The 22,280-nt window shown below is 39.9% G+C and overlaps 1 protein-coding gene across 4 annotated transcripts in view; it reads left to right on the top strand.

Annotated features, from left to right (window-relative positions):
- The window catches only part of LOC149197448 (translesion synthesis protein REV1-like), a 437,492-nt gene that overhangs the window by 15,355 nt on the left and 399,857 nt on the right, over positions 1-22,280 (top strand). For all 4 annotated transcript variants that reach the window (XR_016254763.1, XR_016254764.1, XM_089405838.1 and 1 more), the window contains exons 4-5: positions 15,173-15,288; positions 15,517-15,593. Coding sequence is in view for 2 of the 4 variants with exons in the window: in XM_089405838.1 (XP_089261964.1) it covers positions 15,173-15,288; positions 15,517-15,593 (193 nt within the window). In the remaining 2 variants the exon portion in view is untranslated. The remainder of the gene's footprint in view (positions 1-15,172; positions 15,289-15,516; positions 15,594-22,280) is intronic.

Raw genomic sequence — 22,280 nt, 5'->3', positions numbered from 1 at the left:
GTATCAAATGCTAGATGTCCACCCAATCCTCCCTTCTTTCTTCCCAAGTGAAGACAAGAGTGTTGTGTGACTATGTCTATTTCTCCCTCTCAATTAGGGAGGACAATTCCACAAAACCAAGCTTGTCCTTTAAGTATACAAGCTTATTGTTTGGAAGTGATTTCGTCAATATGTCAGTGACCTGCTCATCAGTGGAGATATACCGTAGCTGCACCACATCATTTTGAACGAGCTCTCGTATATACGATAATTTTTGTTGATATGTTTTGTCTTCCCATGAAACACTGGGTCTTCAGACAAATGAATACAACGGGTGTTATCACAATGTATCACTATAGGGTTCATCAGTCCTTCAAACAAGTCAGATAGCAACTTCCTTAACCAAACTGCTTCCCTGCTGACTTCACATGCTGCAACATACTCAACTTCAACACTACTTAACGCAACGATGTCTTGTTTTCTGCTTATCCATGAGACCATAGAGGATCCTAAGCTGAAACATCCTCTTGTAGTGCTTCTCCCATCTTGTTCACTGCCTCCCCAGTCGGAATTTGTATAACCAGTTAGTTGAACATCATTCCTTCTATCATACTTCAAGCAGTAGTTGATGGTTCCTTGTAGATATCTCAGAATATGTTTTGTTGCTATCCAATGATCATGCTTTGGCTCCACTTGGAACTGACTGAGTACATTTACTGCAAAACATATGTCCGGTCTAGTATTCACTAAGTACATTAGTGAGCCAATGAGTTGTCTGTATCTGGAAGGATCCACAGGGCTTGATTCAGAACTTCTTAGTTTCTTCAAGTTAGTGATCATTGGAGTGGTCATTTATTTACAGTCCATCATGTCGAACTTCTTCAATATCTCGATCACATACTTTCCTTGACCTAAATAGACTTCATTAGGTTCTTGCCAAACTTCCAGTCCCAAATAGTAATGCATCAGCCCAAGGTCCTTCATGTCAAATTCTGTTGCCAATTGCTTCTTACATTCTTCAATTCGACCTTCTACACCTGTCAAGAGAAGATCATCTACATACAGAAGAATGATTACAGGTTCATTGTTTACAACCTTGATGTAGAGGTTTGAGTTAGCAGAGCTTTTTGTGAAGCCTAATCTTTGTAGGTATGCATCCATCCTAGCATACCATGCCCTTGGTGCTTGCTTGAGGCCATATAGTGCCTTCTTCAATCTGCAAACATATGCCTTCCTGTCCTTTGCTTCAAATCCCAAGGGTTGTTCTATATAGACTTCTTCATCTATTGTGCCATTCAGAAATGCAGTCTTGACATCCATTTGATGGATGTTCCATCCCATTGATGCTGCCAAAGAGACTAATTATCGGATTGTAGTATATCTTGCTGTTGGAGTAAATGTTTCTTCATAGTCGATGCCTTCGAGTTGAGAGAAACCTCTGGCCACAAATCTTGCTTTATATTTATGTATATTTCCATCAGCGACATGCTTGATCTTATAGATCCATTTAGAAGTAACCACAAATTTGTCTTCGATCTCCGAGACTCCATTCTTCATTATAGACTGGTATTCTTCATTCATGGCATCTTTCCATTCTCATGTTGTATAGCCTCCTCAAATGTTGGTGGTTCTGCTTCTATTATCTTTGTCATGTATGCACCATACCCAAAATATCTCTTGGGTCTTTTACTTTCTCTAAATGATCCTTGAGCTGCCCCATGACCTTCTGCATCAATTAGTGTAAACTTCGACCAGTTAGGTCATTTCCTTGTTCCTTGAACAACCACAAGTTGAACAGGTTCACTAGGTCCTTCCTCCTCATGGTGGGATCCTTCTTCTTCCTTGTCAGCGTCTTCCTCAAAGATGGGAAGTTCTTCGTCATCAGAATCTATACAAAAGTCTTTTGATTTCTTGAATGCTATACTTTCATCAAATATGACATCACGACTAACTTCAATGTGATGCCCATCTTTCATGTAGATTTTATAGGCTTTAGACGAGTTACTATATTCGACAAATGCACCTTTCACACCGGAAGGGTCCAACTTCTTTCTTTTGTCTTTAGGTATATGTATGTACACATGACACCCAAAGATTCGGAGATGATCTACGGATGGTTTCTTCCCAGTGAACACTTCTTCCAGAGTCTTGTTGTTTAAAGATCTGTGAGGGCATCAATTTTGTATGTAGACTGTTATCATTGTTGCCTCTGCCCACAAAAACTTTGGTAGATCTTGATCGTGTATCAATGCTTTTACACTTTCTTCAATGGATCAGTTCTTTTGTTCTGCAACTCCATTTTGTTCGGGATTATATTGAATTATCAGCTCCCAGATTCCTTTCAGAATGCTATGATCTCTTTGGATGTATAATCTCCTCCATTGTCAGATCTTAGTATCTTGATTCTTCTTTCTGTAAGGTTTTCTACTTCTACTTTGAATTCTTGAAATTTAGTAAATACTTCATCCTTGGTTTTCATTAAGTAAACCCAGGTCTTTCTTGAATGATCATCTATGAATGTGACATAATAAAGATGACCTCCAAGTGATTTGGGAGACATAGGGCCACATACATCAGAGTGAATAAGATCCAAGATTTCTTTTGATCGTGAAGCACTGCTTACAAATGGTTTCTTGGTATTCTTGCCTAGTGCACATCCTTTGCAGACACCTTCATGATCCTCCTTTAGATTTGGTATTCCATCTACTATGGAATTTAGAGTTGGTAGAATCTTGAAATGTAAATGACCAAACCTTTGGTGCCAAAGTTCACATGGACTAATCTCAATTTGGACTAGGGCATGATTCACTGGAGACATTAATATGTAGAGCCTTCCTTCTCGGATGCCAATTACTTTTGCTTGATCTATACTTGTGCCTTCACCCATACAACTACTTTCCCATCAATGAAAGCTACCCTATCTCCTTTATCTTCTAAGCTTGAAATAGAAAGAAGATTTTTGTGCAAATCTGGAATGAATAGAATGTTGTTGAGGTGGATGTTGCTTTGCTTCCATCTTCAAGCTTTATTGATGATGATCCAATGGCTTTCACTAGATAGCTTTTGTTGTCTCCACGTTCCATAGACTATGCAAATTTTCCTTTTGACAAGGTCTTCAATTGGTGGGAATGACTAATCATGTGCCTTGATGCATCGCTATCGATCACCCAAATGTCTTCGTCTTGGAATGTCCTAGAGAGAGCCGAGAAGAGTCCTTCGTCCTTTTCTTTGAGTGTTACCTTCTTTGAAGAGAATATGAGGCTCCATACTTTTTTGATGCCTTTCTTGAGATGGCTTGCAATCTTTTTGATGTCCTTCTTCATTGTAGAGGAGATCTTCATGATGCCCTTAGAGAACCAAAGCTCTGAAACGATGTTGAGAATTCAATAGGGCAAAGTATATAACAATTCTCTTTATTTGATAACTGTTTGTGTTACCTTTTTACTTATTAGCTTTGATTTTTATTATTCCAATGTGTGCAATACATCAAACAGCTACCAAAACAGAAAGAACAATGACACAATATATAGGCTGCAAGCCAAAACCCGTCCTCTTGAGGGGAAAACCTTGAAATCTCTTCTTATCTTTCATATCTTTCAATTGACGAATACCATGACCTAGACTCAGACAAATACCTTCCAAGATCAAGTCTTCCTCGGCCTCCTGTTGCAATACTTCGACCTCCCAGTAAATCTAAAATTTTGTTGCTCAACAACTGCTTCTTCTTCTTAAGTAGACTTTGATCTCCTTGTAATTCCTCTCCCTTTACTTCACTTGCCTTGCTATGGATCCCTAGGGCTAGTAGGAAACCCTAAGAGACATTCGCTTGCCTTCCTACACTTCTTGCTTCCAAAATCGAACCTTTAGCCTTCCCCAGTGCAAAAACCCTAATTGCGCAATTCCATGAGAATAGAGAGAGACCCTACTTCGACCTCCCTTCTTTGCACTTCCTACTTCGACCTTTTGCTGCTCCCTTCTTCGCATAAGAGATGAGTGAATGAATGATCCAAATGGAGGACGAGTTCCTCTTATATATAGGCTCCTTCAAGGGTGGACGTTGCTCTTCATGTAGGCCGACTTGATCTTGGAGGTACTTTGACACTTTAAAGACAAAATATTTTTTTCTTAACAATATACAATGTGCCCATAGGGTCTTACATATATGACAATGACTCTTACACAAACTGTAGAAGCACTTAATGGGTGCTTGACCTACAAAATAAAATAACTTGAGCATGAAACCCATGCTTCAATAATAAAAATAATTTCATTTTCATTTTACATTTACAAGAATACATTTCATACTAATGAAGACCGAACCTAGTTACAGATTTTTCAACCGGGAGCAACCCTGCTTGAGTCCCCTTTGAGCATGGAAAAAAGGGGATGTAGATCCATTAATTAGCACCGCAAAGGAGACCGAGGTGAGGCAGATAATTCAAGGGATGAATTGTAACACCCACAACGTCAACCCTTGTTTTTGTAATGTTAAATGATGACTGTGTAATGCCAACATGGTGACCATGGTTGGTTGAGATATGATATACAATCATAAAATAATTAAATATGAAATGCTGGCCTAAGGAAGGGGGGGGACACATGGAGAAGTGGAAGAATGGTGTTTGCTAGCATAATAGAAAGCACCACCACCTAATCGCTGGAAAGGAACGACTGGGCAGAGGAAATGCCCATGTTTTTCTTGTTTCCATGACATGAGTGAATGGAAGCTGGGCAGTCTTGTAGGAGACAAGGGCGCCTCAAGGGAAAAGGGTGAATTCCTTGAGTAAGCATCCCCTCAGACTTTGGATCTAGCTTGAAGGCGGGGGGTGGGGGGGGGGGGGGGTTTAGCTACAAGAAAGATTGTGGTGTAGTTGGCCTATGGTTGGGTGGAGAGTTGAAGCCCCTACCTTAGTTGAGTGATTCACGTTAATCCTGTAAGTGTATTTACCTTACAAATATTTGTACCATGTATTGATGAATAATGTCTTGTATGTGTTTTGAAAATGTATGGATTGATTCAGCCTGTGAAATGTTGAGATCTCTGTAATATGTATGTTGAATACTTTGTTTTATCTGCTATCACAACTATATTGAAGCTTATAGATCTCTGTGTTTGTTGTTCATATTATGAGTTACAAAGCTAAATACATGAATAATCTTGGTTAAATGTGTTCAATTATACTATTATAATGTGTGATTTCAATGAGTTCATGGAGGTAGCATAGTATGTGCATGCCTTGTGAGAATATGGCTGTTGGAGCCATTTCTCAAGCTTTAATTAACATCTGATATATGGCAGTGCCTTGCTGATGTTAGGTCTTGTTCCTGTTGATGTCTTTGTACATAGGTCCTTGATCCTGTCGCCAATTATCGTTCACCAATAGCAGCCTCTTAATTGGGCCTTCATACAATAACTGTTGAGAATTGCAATTTTGGGCAGTTTCCCCTTTGTTCATTTGTTGATAAGGAATGCAACTTGCTATGACTTGCAGTCTGCAACTTCAAGCTCTCAAGGTTAAGATCGAAGGGCACATAGTCGAAATGAGATAGGAACAGGTTGGCATAAGCGTGGATGGGACCTCGCTAGGATGACATATGTATGGGAAGGACCCACTAGGTTCCTTTCCCCGTGGTTGGTTGTATGAGCTTTAACTAAGGTTAAGTGTGGGATTAGCCTAATCCCTGACAATGCTTGAGAGTTCAGTATTAGGGATTAATCTTAATCCCTGGCTGCATGACCTCGAGCTTGCATAAAGTTCAATTGCCAGAATGGTTTGGGGATATGGCATTGATGACTTGGAACTGATGATGTGGCACAAGTGACGTGGCCGAGTTAATGGCGCGGCGCATTGTCTGTGGGACACGTAGCATGCAGAATCGACCCTTTTGGGTGGCCAAGTGGCTTGTTTTTGGATGATTTGTGGCTCCAACAAAGGACACCATGTGGCAGGATGACATCACCATGATGACAAAATGACATCAAAAAGATGTGGTGGAGGAAAGGTGATGTGGTAGAGGCTGGTTGGTTGATAATGATGAGAGCTAAGATGGCTTAGTGACATGGCACTATCTAGTTGGTCAAACTTTAATTGGGCATAACTTTCAATTTGATAGTCAGATTGAGATAAATTTTATATCACTAGAAATCTCTCGACGAGCTAAACACAATGGTGGCTTTTATGTTGAGTTTTGACAATGTTGGAAAAAATAGGATCTTTGTAAACCCCACCTTCATAATAGACCTTGGAGGTTGGGTTAAGTCAATGAGTAACACCTCCCGTAGCTTGAGATATTATAAGGGGGTGGTAGGAAGTGTTACATGGAGGGCACCTCAAAACCAAGACGTGTCAGGAGGAGGTGGAGATAAAGCTAATTTACCCGATCATAAGCTTTTGAGAGCTCAATCTTCAGAACCATCCCTTTCAATTTCTTGAATTTTAGGCTGTGTAATCCTTCCCGCACTACACCAATAGCCTCATGGATTTGGCGACCTTCTAGGAAGCCAACTGTTCCTTAGAGATTGCCTTGGAGAGGATAGGTTTGAGTTAGTGGGCAATCACCTTGACAATTATTTTGTAAATACAATTATAGTGAGAGATCAGCCTGAAATCATTCAAAGTGAGAGGATTATTTGTCTTAGGTATCAATGCAATGGAGTTGGTATTGAAAGAGGCCAATACTCAACCCTCCAATCTTGATTACTCCACTACTCTCAGGATATCACTTCCAAGAGTTTCATAAAGGAACTAATCATAATTTGTGTTGATCATCCTTCAAATTAATTATTTTCCTTCTTTTTACTCCTTTTTCCTAGACATCTAGGGTCAACGACTAGGGTTTCTTGTAGAAAATTGCATAAAAGTGAATTTGAATTTGATGTGCATGGCTCATAAAGTAGGAGTTGCACCAATAAATTACATAAAACAAAATCTAACATTATTTCCTGTTAAAACCCTCCTATCTAGGGCTGATATCATCCTTAGTTCGTTGTTTATGCATGTTTTCAGCTATTAAATTCCTTTAATAAACCCCAATCCTTGGTGTCTATTGGAGGGCCTTACTCCCTTTTGTTGATTATCCCTTCAAAGGTCTCTTCTTTGGTTGCTATATGACATCATGTACCCCATCATTGCAAAACGACAAAACCCTAACTTATAGGAGCCATCCTTTTGGTTTAGGAAGAGTACTTAAAACTTGACATAGAACATTTATGCCTTCTAGGCTCCACCGGTACTTTATCCCACCTTATAGACCTCATATCTATCACCTTGAGCCCTAGTATTTGAATATCCTTTAGGTGACTCACGGAAGTCTCCTTTGTGGTCAGATATCATCATATCACTAAAGAGTAGGAGAAAGGTTGCTGAGGTGACAGTGGCAACCCTTTTTCTTGTTGCCAAAAGGTCAGGTTCTGCATAGCAGGGTTTTGCACTAGGCTTGCATGATTTTGTGCCAATAGGAACATTTGCTCTAAATAGGCTCTTAAGCATTTAGAGTGGATTTTTTTTGGGAATGTTGTTTATATGTTGCTTTGGAGATTGTGCCCTTTGCCAAGTGCAGTGCTCACACTACCTTGGAGTCTCTGACTCTCTAGTGTTGAAAATGTTAAAATTTGGGTACCAGAGGACAAGTGGTTCTCTAAGGCTTTGATCTTTGGCCTAGGGAAAAATGTCCAAATTTATTTTTTATTTTTCTCCTAAAGTGACTTTATGAGTGGTAAAGTCAATTTAATTTAAAAGTGACTTTATAAGTGGTAAAGTTACATTCTAATTTAAAAGTGACTTTATAAGTGGTAAAGTTACATTCTACTTTAAAGGTGATTTTATTAAAGTGAATGAAGAATTAGAAAGTGAAAAAGTGACTATGGAAATAAAAGGCTAAGTGGGTGAGTTAAAAAATAGAAAGTGAGAATTAAGTGCACATTTATTCTCATCCCTAGATCTAAATGAATCTCAGCCATTAGATCTTAGGGTAACCCAAAAGGTCATTTAGAGAATAAAAGGAGAAGAGAAGAGGAAGAGATCAATTCATTCTTTCATGAGCATTTGAGAGAAAGAGAAGAGAGAGCAAGGAGAGAATTTTTGAGCTGTGAGGAAGTGAAGGAGAGCAGCAAGAAGACATTTTAGCAAATCTGGGCAGCGACATTTATTGGCATGCATCCCAAGGAAAAACCGTACAACACGAGAAAGGCACAGAAATCTTGGGGTAGCCAAACAGGTGGAGGAGGATGACAATGTGGCATTGTTAGCAAGAGGCAAGAAGGGCAGAGCAAAGAAGCAAGCTCCCAACAGTGGAGGCAAAAGCAAAGGTAAAGGCAAGCAGCAGAACAAGGAGAAGGACTATTCCAAATTCAAATGTTGGAATTGTCAAAACTTGGGACACTATGCTGTTGTGTGTCCGGAGAAGAAGAACAAGAAAGGGAAAGACAAACCCATGGCAGCTTCTGCAGAGATAGAGAGCTTCTCAGAGAGATTTGATCGGGAGTTTGGGTTCATAGCTTGTGAGGCCACTAGTGCAAGATCACCTGCCATACAGGTTCAGAGGGAGTGTGCCTTCCCCGCTACTAGTAGAGCATCTTCTAGCATTTGGTATGTTGATAGTGGCGCTTATCGCCACATGACAGGAGTCAAAGAGTACTTCTCAGAGCTTTCAGAGGGTGATACTGATATGGAGGTAGTACTTGGTGATGACAACATTGTTAGAGCAGTCGGTGTGGGGACATTGACATTTGATAGGGGACCCAAACCTCCCTTGAAAGTGTCAGATGTTCTATATGTGCCTGGAATGAAGAACCTGATATCCGTCTCAGTACTTGAGGATGGAGGGTATGATGTGTTGTTTAGGAGAGGGCAGGTGCTTATATATCCTAGGGGAACTCCAGCTTCTTCAGCTAGAGAGATTGGTGTGCGCCATGCCAAGGTGTACAAGTTCTCATTCTAGCCCTTGATGGCATTGAGTAGTAGCACCCGAGACTGGACCAACAACAGATCTAGCAGTTCAGAGTTGTGTGAGATTTGGCACCGCAGGATGGGGCACATGTATCATGGGGCCTTGAGTACATTGCGGGAGATCACCACTGGTGTGCCAGATTTCAGTTCTGATCACCTTGATGTATGCAGAGGATGTGCTATGGGGAAGTTTGCCAGATCCCCTTTTCCTAGTAGTGTCAGCAGAACGACAGGGATCCTTGACTTGATACGTATCGATGTGAGTGGTTGGATGTCTCATGTATCATTGAGTGGCTATGAGTACCATGTTTTATTCATGGATGACCACTCCAGGAAGACCTGGATTTATTTCTTGAAGACCAAGAGTGAGGTCTTCAAGCGGTTTCAAGAGTTCAAAGCTCTTGTGGAGACCTAGACAGGTAGGAAGATCAAGGTCCCCATGTCGGACAATGGAAGGGAGTATAACCTTGGTGAGTTTGTTGATTTTTGTGCTAAGGCAGGCATTAGGAGAGAGTTCACAGTTCCTTACTACCCTCAGCAGAATGGGGTTGCAGAGAGGAAGAACAAATCCATTGTAGGCGCTGCCAAAGCCATGCTTCATGATCAGGGGTTACCTTTTTTTTGTGGGCAGAGGCTTGCAACACTACTTTGTACTTGCAGAGCAGGAGTCCACATCATGCCTTGGGGAATGTGACTCCGGAGGAGGCTTTTTCTGGGAAGAAGCCTGATGTTGGGCACTTTCGTATCTCTGCATGCCTTACATATACCTATGTCCCCAAGGAGAACAGGACCAAGCTAGAGCCCACCATAGACAAGGGCATCTTTGTGGGTTATAGTGAGACCTCGAAAGCTTATCGGATTTATATTCCTGCGCAGAGGAAAGTGGTTGTTAGGCAAGATGTGAAGTTTGAGGAGGAGAGAGCTTTCAGGAGGTCACATGAGTTAGAGTATCCAGAGTCACCATACCCTCAGGAGTCGCTGAGTCAGTCACAGGGATCCAGTGGTCAGGGATGAGAAAGTACGTCGATTACAGTGTCAGGTCCATCAGTGAGCAGTGGCTCTTAGAGTCAGGTGGGTGGTTTTTCGGGCAGCATGCAGGGCAGTCCGCAGAGCAGTTCACAGGGTAGTCCACTAATGGACAGTTCGCACGGTACTTCAACATCTACAAGCACAGGTTTAGGCATGAGGTCAGTTGACAGGCCTTCAGGAGTTTAGGCTTCTGATGATGATGAGGATTCTTTCACTTTGGTGGGAGAAGTATGCTCAGGGAATAGGAAGCCCAAGTGTCTTCAAGAGACCTTGCGCGAGGCCACATCAGTTGCTGGGCCAAAGAGACATTTTAGAGAGAGTAAACCACCTGAGTGGTTCTGTAGTTACATGGCATTGGTAACAATCATTGTTGACTCCGAGCTTTCTAGTTATGAGGAGGCAACTAGCCAGCAGGTTTGGAGAGAGGCCATGATGGAGGAGTATTCTTCTATTATGAAGAACGATGTTTGGGAGGTAGTGCTGAGGCTTGAAGGTAAATCAGTTGTTACTTCCAGATGGCTCTACAAGATAAAGCATGCTGCAAATGGCAGCATCGAGAAGTTCAAGGCTCGATTTGTGGCGAGAGGGTTCTCACAGGTAGAGGGAGTTGACTATGAGGAGACCTTCGCTCCCTAGCTCGATATACATCTATTCGCTCCATTATATCGATTGCAACAGAGATGGATTGGAAGATCCAACAGATGGATGTGAAGGCCGCATTTCTCAATGGCTTCATTTAGGAGGAGGTTTATATTGAGCAGCTGCAGGGCTTTGAGGTGAATGGGAAGGAGTCCCATGTATGCAGATTGAAAAAGGCACTCTATGGCCTGAAGCAAGCTCCTAGAGCTTGGTACTCGAGGATTGACACATACTTGCAGCAGTTGGGTTTCACAAAGAGGGAGGCTGATTTGAACCTATACTTCATTGTGGTGGGTGAGGAGCCTCTCATTCTGGTGTTTTATGTTGATGACTTGATCATCACTGGTGCAGAGAGACTCATTGAGGGCTGCAAGAGAGATCTTGCTTCAGAGTTTGAGATGAAGGATATCGGCTCAATGCATAATTTTCTGGGATTGGAGGTGTGGCAGGAGGAGGGGCATTTCTTCCTGGGACAAGGGAATTACATTGTGGATATTTTTAGCAGATTTCACATCGAGGACTGCAAACCCATGTCTACACCTATGATCACTAATTGGAAGAAGCTTCACGCTTCTGATTCTGAGTTGGTGGATCCTACTCTATACAGACAGTTGATTGGTTGTTTGATGTATTTGGTCAACACTCGACCAGATATATGTTTTGTAGTTAACACTATGAGTCAATTCATGTGTGAGCCCAGGAGAGTGCACTGGGTGGCTACAAAACACATTCTTCGTTACTTGCAGGGGACAGTGGATTTTGGTCTGGATTATAGATAGGGCGATGGAGTGAGACTGGAGGGTACACGGATTCAGATTGGGCAGGTTGTGCTTCAGATAGGAAGAGTACTTCCGGCTGTTGTTTTGGGTTGGGTTCGGCAGTTGTGTCGTGGATTAGCAGGAAACAACAGTCAGTTGCATTGAGTTCAGTTGAGGCAGAGTATATGGCTGCTAGTTTGGCTAGTTGTGAGGCCATATGGCTTCGTAAGATGTTGTTTGGTCTATTTGGTCAGGCATTGAGACCTTCAATAATTTACTGTGATAATTAGAGTTGCATAAAACTCATGGAGAATCCAGTTTTTCATGACAGGTCAAAGCATATTGAGATCAAGTATCACTTCATTAGAGACTATGTCTAAAAGGGAGCTGTCAAGCTTGAGTACATTTCCACAAATGAGCAGGTAGCGGACATTTTTACCAAAGCCTTACCACGGAGCAATCATGTATACTTCAGAGACAAGATGGGAGTGGTGAGGAACACTTTCCTTGGTAAGAGAGAGTGTTAAAATTTGGGTACCAAAGGACAAGTGGTTCTCTAAGGCTTTGATCTTTGGCCTAGGGAAAAGTGTCCAAATTTATTTTTTTACTTTTCTCTTAAAGTGACTTTATAAGTGGTAAAGTCAATTTAATTTAAAAGTGACTTTATAAGTGGTAAAGTTACATTGTAATTTAAAAGAGACTTTATAAGTGGTAAAGTTGCATTCTACTTTAAAGGTGACTTTATTAAAGTGAATGAAGAATTAGAAAGTGAAAAAGTGGCTATGGAAATAAAAGGCTAAGTGGGTGAGTTAAAAAATAGAAAGTGAGAATTAAATGTACATTTATTCTCATCCCTTGATCTCAATGAATCTCAACCATTAGATCTTAGGGTAACCCAAAAGGTCATTTAGAGAATAAAAGGAGAAGAGAAGATGAAAAGATCAATTCATTCTTTCATGAGCATTTGAGAGAAAGATAAGACAGAGCAAGGAGAGAATTTCTGAGCAGTGAAGAAGTGAAGGAGAGCAACAAGAAGACATTTCAGCAAATTTGGGCAGCAACATTTATTGACACGCATCCCAAGGAAAAACTGTATAGCAGGAGAAAGACACATAAATCGAGGAAGAGGGAGAACAAGTTTTGGGCACATTTTTCGAGGCTGGCCGTACATCATTTAATATTGTTTTATTGCTGTAACAAATTTCTGTTTTGGCTGTTTGCTGATTGGCACAATTTTTGAGGTGGAGTTCAAGCACGGAAATCAAGATAAGTTGTAATTTGTGGTTGCTGGAATTTTTACTGTGTTTCATTTTCTCTGTAAATTCATTTTTAGAAATAAAGAGGAGCTCTCAAACTGGTTTTCCCCAAGAGTTGTAGGGGGTTTTTCCAAGGTCACATTGACAAAAAATCACTGTGTTATTTTCTGTCTGTGGCTGTCATAATTTTGCTGTGTTTTATTTCTGCAATTTCAGCAGTTGTGAAGTCTCTAAATTTGTGTTCAGAAAAATATTATCATTTCCAGATTTTAGAATTTTTAGCATGCTTGGATTTAAAACTAAATGCATGGAGTGATAAGGAAAACTGATAATCTGAGTGGGGGTTGAAATTTCTTTGGAAAAGGATACCAGGGAGGTGTTTCCTAGTGTTATTTGCCTAAGCCTAGGAACACAAAGTGAACCCACCTTTTTAGTGTGACTTTATGTGGTTATTAAAGTCATGTGACTTTTTAGTCACTTTATGAGGTACTAAAAGTACATTGTACTTTATAATATTAAAATGAATTTATGTTTTTAAAGTGACTTTATGAGAAAAAGGTACATGGTACAAAAAGTTAATAAAGTGACTAGGGAGGCTCATTAATGAATGGGGAGACATAAGAGGGGGTCAATGGGAGATTAGATCTCCACCCTTGATCAAGAGAAGCTGAGATCTAATCTCAGCCCTTGATGCTAGGGATAAGGCTTCTTAACATTATGGAGACGAAAAAGGGGAAAAGGGCAAAGAGATCATTTATTCTTCAAGTGAAGTGTTGGAGAAGAGAAGTGGAGAGGAAGAGAAGGAGGAGGAGGCTGAGTAGGGTAAACAGCAACTGGAAAAGAGAACGAACAGTGCATTTGCCAAGGAGAACAGAGGTATGAAGTTCAAGGTATCAGTCCAACAGCTGGCACACATACTCAGCATGCTTTTTTAAGGGCAGTGCTGCTACAGCAGCTTGAATGCCAAGGAGACTCTGACCTGGAAATCTGAGTAACCTGTGTCTGATTTTCAAGGAAAGTGTCAGTGCATTTATTGCAAGGAGACTGACATGAAAATCAAGAATCCTGTGTGTGAATTTCGAGGCAGTTTGGCATGTTTTCCAAGGGAGGCGGGCACGGTTTTCTAAAGGCTGTCTGTGCATGAAATCCGAGGCAGAGGTGGTCTGGACAGTGGCACAGAGTCAAGATCCAAGGTCTGAACAGTGCCAAAGGTTTCAAGGACAGTGGCATGGAATTCTAAGAGGCTGGTCCAAATTCCAAGGGGAGAGAGAAGTACCACTGTGTTGTATTAAATGCTGTATTTTCTATGAGAAGCAAAATAAAAAGGCCCCTTCAAACTGGTTTTCCCTTCCAGGGTCTGTGATTGACCAAATATCAGTGTCCAAAATTTATGTGTATGCTTGTGTGATTTTTTATCAGCAGAAAGTGAAAGTCAAAAAAGTAGTGGTAGCATCTAGTGTTTTATTTGAAGATATATTCAAGTTTAAATATCAGATATTAACCATGGGATGTGGGCATTAAACTGAATGTGCAAAACAAATTAAAACCGGGTAGCACTACAGGACACAATTCCTACATCGAGGCCTTTGTTGGTGTCCATGCCTTCTCAGGGAAATCATTCCATGCTTTTGTTGTTTGGTTGAGGTTATTCTAAATATCAAAGGATGATATGCTTTCCAGAGATTTAGCCAGATGGTTCAGAGTATTGCTTTACTTTTGTGATCTATTCAGATGTTGAATCCTGATTTTGATTGTGTTTTTGGCTAGAATTGACATCATCTACTGGAAAATGAGCTTAGATAGATTCGTACCTGTCTATTGTCAAACTGTTGTTCTTTAACCAGCTATTACAGTTTTATAGATCTATTTAGATTGTTCAATTTTTTTGCTGTTTGTAAGTCTCTTATGATCTGTAACAGTTGGGTTCATAACATTAAATTGACTCATAGGCTATGTATGTATTTAAAAAGTTTAAGGTCATGATTTTTTGAAGCTAGCTATCTGTGTTTGTTCTATACAGGTATCTCTGAGTATAAACAGGCTCCCCCTTTTCAAATGAAAGTTAGGTGATGGATGCTGGGAATCAAACTCCTGTTCTGTTGAGTAGCTTATGTATATATTTAAATTGTCATCAATGAGATTATGACATTTTCCACACTTGTAAATATTGCTATATGTGCTCACCTATTTAAGTAATTATTTGTGTCCACACATACCCTGTTTCATGCTCATTACTTTAAAGTTGCAACCACTTGGTAAATTTATGGTCAACAGCCATCGACATTGAACCAAAGTCCTGGAATAACCTTCTTTACCATCTTCCCTTCTACTCAATGGCTTGCTAATTTATGATGATTCTCCTTGCATTCTGGTTTCTTTCTTTCCAATGTTTTGATATTCCATTTAGCACATTAGAGAGCAGATTCTCATTTTGAATATTGTAAATTTCCAGCACCCTTTATCTTTGTATATGCAACATGATTGTTCATGTGCACTTTTAATTATTTATATTTGGCAAGAGTTGTTAAATGATCTCATTTGCACAATTTGATTTACTGGTCAGGAGCTACGTAATTATATGATAGAATATGGAGGAGGATTTGAGAATTATTTTTCCAGAGATCGGGTTACACACATTATTTGTAGTAATCTTCCTGACAGCAAGATAAAAAATCTAAGGTAAGGTTAATGCTAGTATCTGTATACTGTCAAATTGCATATTGTAATCATAGGGAGCTTCTGGTACACATTGGTAAAATTTGGGTCATGTGTCCTTGCTAATTAATTATACTGAATTGCATTAGATTAAAGGTCTATGCAATAGGTCTCTAAGTAGCATTTTTAGAAGTATTGTCCAATATGCCATGGTTTTTAGGGTACTGATTGAATTTTTTATTGTGTACACAGGTCTTTCAGCAGGGGACTACCGGTTGTGAAACCACAATGGATAGTTGATAGTATTGCTGCCAACAAAATTTTACCTGGTAGGATGTGTAACTTCAATAATTTGTTTCCTTTTTTTCTTTAATTGCTTCTTTTGGAAGTTAAAGACAGATCAGAAGCCAGGTCAGAGTTCTTCAAACTCAGTGTTTCTCTGCAAAGTACATCCTAGCTTGGTATTGCATAGCATAGTTGTTAAAATTGGCAACTTGGGCCAAATTCCACCTTAGGACAGCTCATATGATGGAGATGTTTATTGCATTGGATTCCTCTTCCGGAGAGGTACAATTTTGATATAGAGATCATCTCATTCTGACAAGCAGAAATGGAATTATGAATTTATTTCTCATATGGACAAATTGTCAAGGTCAGCTCTAGTCAAATGTAGGCTCATGAAGCCCAATAGATGTGTCTCTTCACCTTCAACGAAGTGTATAAATAAGAGAGACCTTTTCCTCATTTGGACATCATCTCATCACATCTTCTTCTCTCTCTTGATTGGGTCATACAACATTGGAGGCATCTCTTCTTCTTCGCATGTGTGGCAGCTCCCTCTCTCTCTCTACTTTGCACGTGTGGCAGGAGGCCGAGTTTTTCTGGGTGAAACAGGTCGCAGATTTCAGGGCATTGACCAGTGTTGACTTTGGGTGATTTGACCAACGTTGACCTTGATTTTTGTGCCAAAAGTTTGATTTTAGGAGGCCACATTTATTGGCACAGAAATCGAGGTGTTTGGGGACAGTTTGACTAGCGTTGACTTCAGGTTGACTTCTGTTTTGACCACAGAAAATTACAGCAGACTTTCTCTCTCCTTTGACTAGGTTTGACCGAAGAATTTGAGCTGATTTGAAGGCCGAATTGGACTGCTGTTTGGAGGATGTTTTGGGGCAGCTTTGACCACCATTGACTTTCTGGTTAGGGCTGATTTGGCAGATCTGTTTTGGGCTTGTATTTGTACTCTCTCTCTGCTGAACTATTGAAGAATAATAAGAAGATTTGATCAAAGGGTTTCCCCACATTGCTGTTTGTCCCTAGCATCCGCCACATCTTGTGTCCTCTTGTCTTGGCTTGTCTTATGCATATGATTTTATGTTCTATTTGCATTTATTGTCAATGTTTATAAGTTAATGTGATTGCTACTAGATATAATTGGAATTTGTCATTGGGCTGCTAAAGGAACATTGAAGTAAATTGTCTTAAGCATAGAACATACCATTGTTATCTAAAATTAACATGGTATCAGAGCTGAGGTGAAGACAAAGTCCAAGCAAGAGTGAAAGCAAAGCAATCACTAAAGGAAGTTATTGGACAAGGACTTGGAATTAGTCCCAATGATGACTACATCTTTCTTCAAATCCAAGGACAAGCTTAAGGACAAGTTTGACTATCATGCATGGAAGATGACTTTGGATTTGACTTTGGAAGAGAATGATGCCATGGACTATGTCAAAGGAAGAATAACCAAGTCTCCTTCAAGTGTATCCGCTGCTGTTCAAACCAAGTACAAGAATGGTGAGGTAAAAACTAAGAAGATTATCATTGATTCTATTCATAGGCCTTTGGTTGCATATATTTCTGATTTGGAAACATCCAAGGAGAGGTATGAAAGGTTGGTTGAGATTTCAAACTCAAAGTAAACAATGCAAATCAAATTCTATATCTCAAGAACAAGTTGAAAGACATCAAGATGGATAGAGGAGAATCCATCCAATCCTACTTCATGAGGATCACCGAGATCAAGAATGATCTACTATCTATTGGAGAAGTCACTGGTGATCGTAAATTCTCTCTTATAGCACTTGGGGGCCTTACAAGAGATTGGGATGTGTTCAACACCACCATTCTCAACAATGACAGGATTCCGGGATTTGAGGAACTATTGGCCAGATGCACTCAAGAAGAAATAAGGATGATGGAGCGAGACAAGCCCTCGAATGGAAACAATCCTACTGCTTTCTCCGCTCATTCTAGAAGAAGGAACAATGCTGGTCCAAGGAATCAAGGACAAGGATTCAAGCCAAGATTCAAAGAAGGAAGAAAATAAAGGTGTTTCAATTCTAAAAAGTTTGACCACTTTGCTATAGCGTGTCCTCACAAGAAGGATACTCCAAGAGATGATGACAATAATAACAACAACAACTTCAAGGGCAATGGCAATGGAAGGAATAACAAGTTCAATAACAAAGGGAAGAGGAATGCTCCTGAAATTGAGGTGGTTGTCCTCCCAAGAAGTCGAGAAACTCTAGGTATGATGAAGTTAATGTTGCAAAGCAAAATGAATTTGATCTTATTTCTGCCCTCAACACTGCCTCTCCTTCGGATACATTGGATCATTTGCTGATTGATAGTGGTGCCTCAAGGCACTTCCCTCAATATAAAGAAGTTCTCTCAAACTTGGTTGAGAAAAAGACAAATATGGAGATCATACTTGGGGATAATGCCACTTATCCCGTGAAAGGAATTATGGACTGAAATGATACCGTCACTCCTATCCCTCGACAACCTCATAAATAGAGCACATAAATGACCTGCTCATCTTCAGAGGGAATGAATACGTACCCTTTCGTAAGTCACTCCCATGCTTCTCTAAGCCACGTTATCTCATACAAGCCAGAAGAATAACCGCCCTACTATAAGATACTTTCCTTCCGCGACCCAATTCACACATCTCGATAGTGAACCGTATGATAATGCCTACTATTCTTCGAGAGCGAAGGGTCTGAGACACCTAGCAGGTCCGATATAAACATGTTCGCAGAGCTGCATGCTTATTCGTCAATGCACCTGGGTAAATGGAAAATACTTGTGGTTATCCACCCTTTTTTTTTCTTTTTCCTGGCAAGGTGGGGAAGGACTTGAATTGGTATATCCGATTGGCCGAGCTTGGTTATAGTACCTGGGTGCATCAAGGTTTCAGAGACCCGGTGATCTGCTTTCTCTGTACCGGATAGATCCTCGCGCTATCAATCCACCTTGAGTTAGCGGTAGCTGAGTGTCTCTTTATGCCCCCCCTTAGTTAGCTAACGAACCGTTAGTATCCATTTCAAGTCCTCTTCTAGTTATTCCTCCTGAGTTAGCGGGAATTGAGATGTAACGGGAATATACGCGTAGCAGAGATGGGCGGGCAGGATAGAAGGAGAAAGCCTAACTATAGTACCCCTTACTGAGTGGAGGTGTGCCCCTGCCTTGCAAGAGTCCTTTGAAATAAAAAAACTTCGGATGCACAGAAAATATATATAAATAATTTATTAATAAGATGAATTTACAGATGATGATGTTTACAGTGGGGATGCCTGGCTTATATATCGCCATGGACACCCTTTAGGAAAGGGCATGATCTTATGATCATGCCCTTTCGCCTAACTAAACCAAAATTAAATAATAAACCTAAAATTAACTATTTTTTACATAACATTGCCTTCCTCTCGAAAGAATGCTTTGTCCTCAAAGCATACGTAACGACGGATGTTGTTGACAAAATGCTTCATTCTCCCAAGAAGCTTCTTCTTCGGGCAAGTCCTTCCACTTGATCAGATATTCCTTGATAGTACGATAACGAAGCTTTCTTTCTCTAGTAGACAAAATACCTTCTGGTTCTAAAATAACTCTTCCCTCATCATCTAGGGATGGAAGTGTTGTTTGCGCTGTTTGATTGTTACCTAGGGCCCTTTTAAGGCAAGATACGTGGAAGACGTTGTGAACACGACTTGTCTCTGGAAGGCTTAAACCATATGCAACTTGGCTAATCTTTTTGTTGATCTGATAAGGTCCATAAAACTTTGGTGCCAATTTGTTTTTTCCTTTCTGTTTTAAGGATAATTGTTTGTATGGTTGGAGCTTAACAAATACCCATTCTCCAACTTCAAACTCTCTTTCGGTTCTGTTACGGTCTGCTTGTTGCTTCATACGATTCCTTGCATTATTTAGATTTTCTTTTAATATTTGGACGATTTTCTAGGTTTCTTCTAGTTGATCTTTAACAGCAGGTAGATTTGTTTGGACCATAGCTAGATCTTTCCATTTCGGGGGTTCATATCCATATAGGGCTTGAAATGGCGTCATTTTCACAGATGTATGATAGGTGGAGTTATACCACCATTCAGCAAGGTGTAACCATTGAGCCCATTTATTTTGTTTTTCTGTAGCGTAGCAACGTAGGTAGGCCTCCAAACATTTATTGACAACCTCTGTTTGGCCATCTGTTTGCGGGTGATAAGCGGAACTCATATTTAAGTAAGTTCCTACATGGTTGAACAATTCCTTCCAGAAATTACCTTTGAACTTGGCATCTCTATCACTTACAATGACTTTTGGAAAACCGTGCAACTTATATATATTTTTGCAAAATATTTCAGCGATTTCTTTTGCTGAGTATGACTTCTTTATTGCCATAAAGTGAGCATATTTGGTGAGTCTGTCGACTACTACGAAAATCTTGTCCTTGCCTTCAGATACTGGTAATCCTTCAATAAAGTCCATCGAGATTTCCTCCCACTTCTGATTTGGAATGTTTAAGGGGTGAAGTAATCCTGGTGTCGTAATATTTTCGCTTTTATTCCTTTGACATGTGTCACATTCTGCTACATACTTCTGAATATCACGATTCATTCCCTTCCAAAAGAAGGATTGACGTGCATTGTAGTAAGTCTTAAAGAATCCTACGTGTCCAGCTGACGGTGAGTCATGTAATTCTTTGAGTATCTTAAACTTAAACTTGGAATTTGTACTTAGATATATTCTTCCTTTATACCATAGGATATCATTCTTCCACTCAAATTTTGAGTTATTGGGAAGGTTATTGATTATTGCTGTTACTTCTGGATCCTTGGCATACTCACTTCGAATTTCGTTAAGCCACTCAGGAACAACAACCGACATTGCAAGTAATGTTGGTTCTTCATCTTTCCTGGATAAGGCATCGGCTACTACATTGTCTTTACCTCTTTTATGTAGTATTTCCAAGTCAAAAGCGGCAATTTTTTCAATCCATTTTTGTTGTTCTTCGGAAAGCGTTTTTTGTTGAAGGAGATGTTGGAGACTGTTATGGTCTGTTCGAATAGAAAACTTACTTCCCAAAAGATATTGCCTCCACTTAGCTAGTGCGTGCATGATAGCTAGCATTTCTTTGTTGTATGTGGATTTGAGGCGCTCTCTTTTATTGAGCTTCCTACTTTCAAAAGCTATGGGATGTCCTTGTTGCATTAGTACTGCACCTATACCGAATCCAGAAGCATCACACTCAATGATAAATGGTTTAGAAAAATCCGGTGTTGCTAATACGGGAGCATTAGACATAATTTCCTTTAATTTTTCAAAACACCTTCCTGCTTCCTCATCCCATAGAAACGAATTCTTCTTTAAAATATTTGTTAGAGGTGCAGTTATATGTGCATAGTTTTTAATAAACCTTCGGTAATATCCTGTCAAACCTAAGAACCCTCTTAGCTTGGATATATTAACGGGTTTGGTCCATTCTTTTATGGCTTTGATTTTGTTAGGGTCCACCTTTACACCTTCATGGGATATAATGTGTCCAAGGTATTCTACTTCTTCCTTTCCAAAGGTACATTTGGACTTTTTTGCGTAAAATTGGTGTTCTTTAAGTAGTGTAAGAACCTTATCCAAATGTTGCAAGTGCTCCTTCCAAGTTTTACTGTAAATTAGAATATCATCAAAGAATACTAATACAAACTTTCTGAGGTGTGGGCGAAATAATTCATTCATAGTTGCTTGAAACGTTGCTGGTGCATTGGTTAATCCAAATGGCATTACTTTAAATTCATAATGACCTTCATGTGTTCGGAATGCGGTTTTTGGTATGTCTTCTAATCTTATTCTAATTTGGTAGTAACCTGATCTTAGATTCAATTTTGAGAAATACCTTGCGCCATGTAACTCATCCAACATTTCGTCGATAAAGGGAATTGGAAACTTATTTTTAATTGTTATTTTGTTTAATCCCCTATAGTCAATACATAGCCTGAATGACCCATCTTTCTTCCTTACCAACACCACTGGAGCAGCGTAAGGACTTTTACTTTTCGAGATGATTCCACACCTTAAGAGGTCTTGGATTAATCTCTCGATTTCTGTTTTTTGGTGATGTGGATATCGGTATGGCTTGATGTTAACCGGGTCTGATCCTGCCTTGACTTCTATTGTATGCTCAATTTCCCTATTAGGCGGCATCTTTAGAGGTAGATCTTGAAATACTTCTTCATGTTTCTTAATTAAATCTTGTATCTCTGGTGACTCTTCACTCGTCATATTTGCAGATAACATTTCTAACTGATGACATTGTACTACATAAGCAGGTGCTCCTTTTCGAATCATCTTCATCATCTGAGATGATGATACAATTTGATTTTCTGGTGCTTGGAACCCATGTAATTTGTACTTTTGACCTCCCCATTTGAATTTTATAAATTGTACTTGGTGGTTAGCGGCATAAGTACCTAAGGTTCGCAACCATTGGACACCTAAAACTACATCTACTCCTCCTAATGGTACTGTGAAAAATGACGATTCTAAACTGAAGTCTTGAATTTGTAATTTAACCTTATGGCATTTTCCCACCTTTTCAATCTTTTTACCGTTAGCTATCATCACTTTCATGTTTGGTAAGGGAAATGAAAATATATTGAGTCTCTTTGCCACGGTTGCATCTAGAAAATTGTGTGTGCTTCCAGAGTCGACGAGAACCACTACGTTGTTCTTCTTTATGTGTCCTT

This window comes from Pinus tabuliformis, chromosome 2_2, assembly GCF_031772625.1.
Source record: "Pinus tabuliformis cultivar Carrire ecotype Pingquan chromosome 2_2, CPIR1, whole genome shotgun sequence".
Classification (NCBI taxonomy): domain Eukaryota; kingdom Viridiplantae; phylum Streptophyta; class Pinopsida; order Pinales; family Pinaceae; genus Pinus; species Pinus tabuliformis.
Note: the sequence above shows the minus strand (reverse complement) of the source record. Positions and strands in the feature narration are given on the sequence as shown.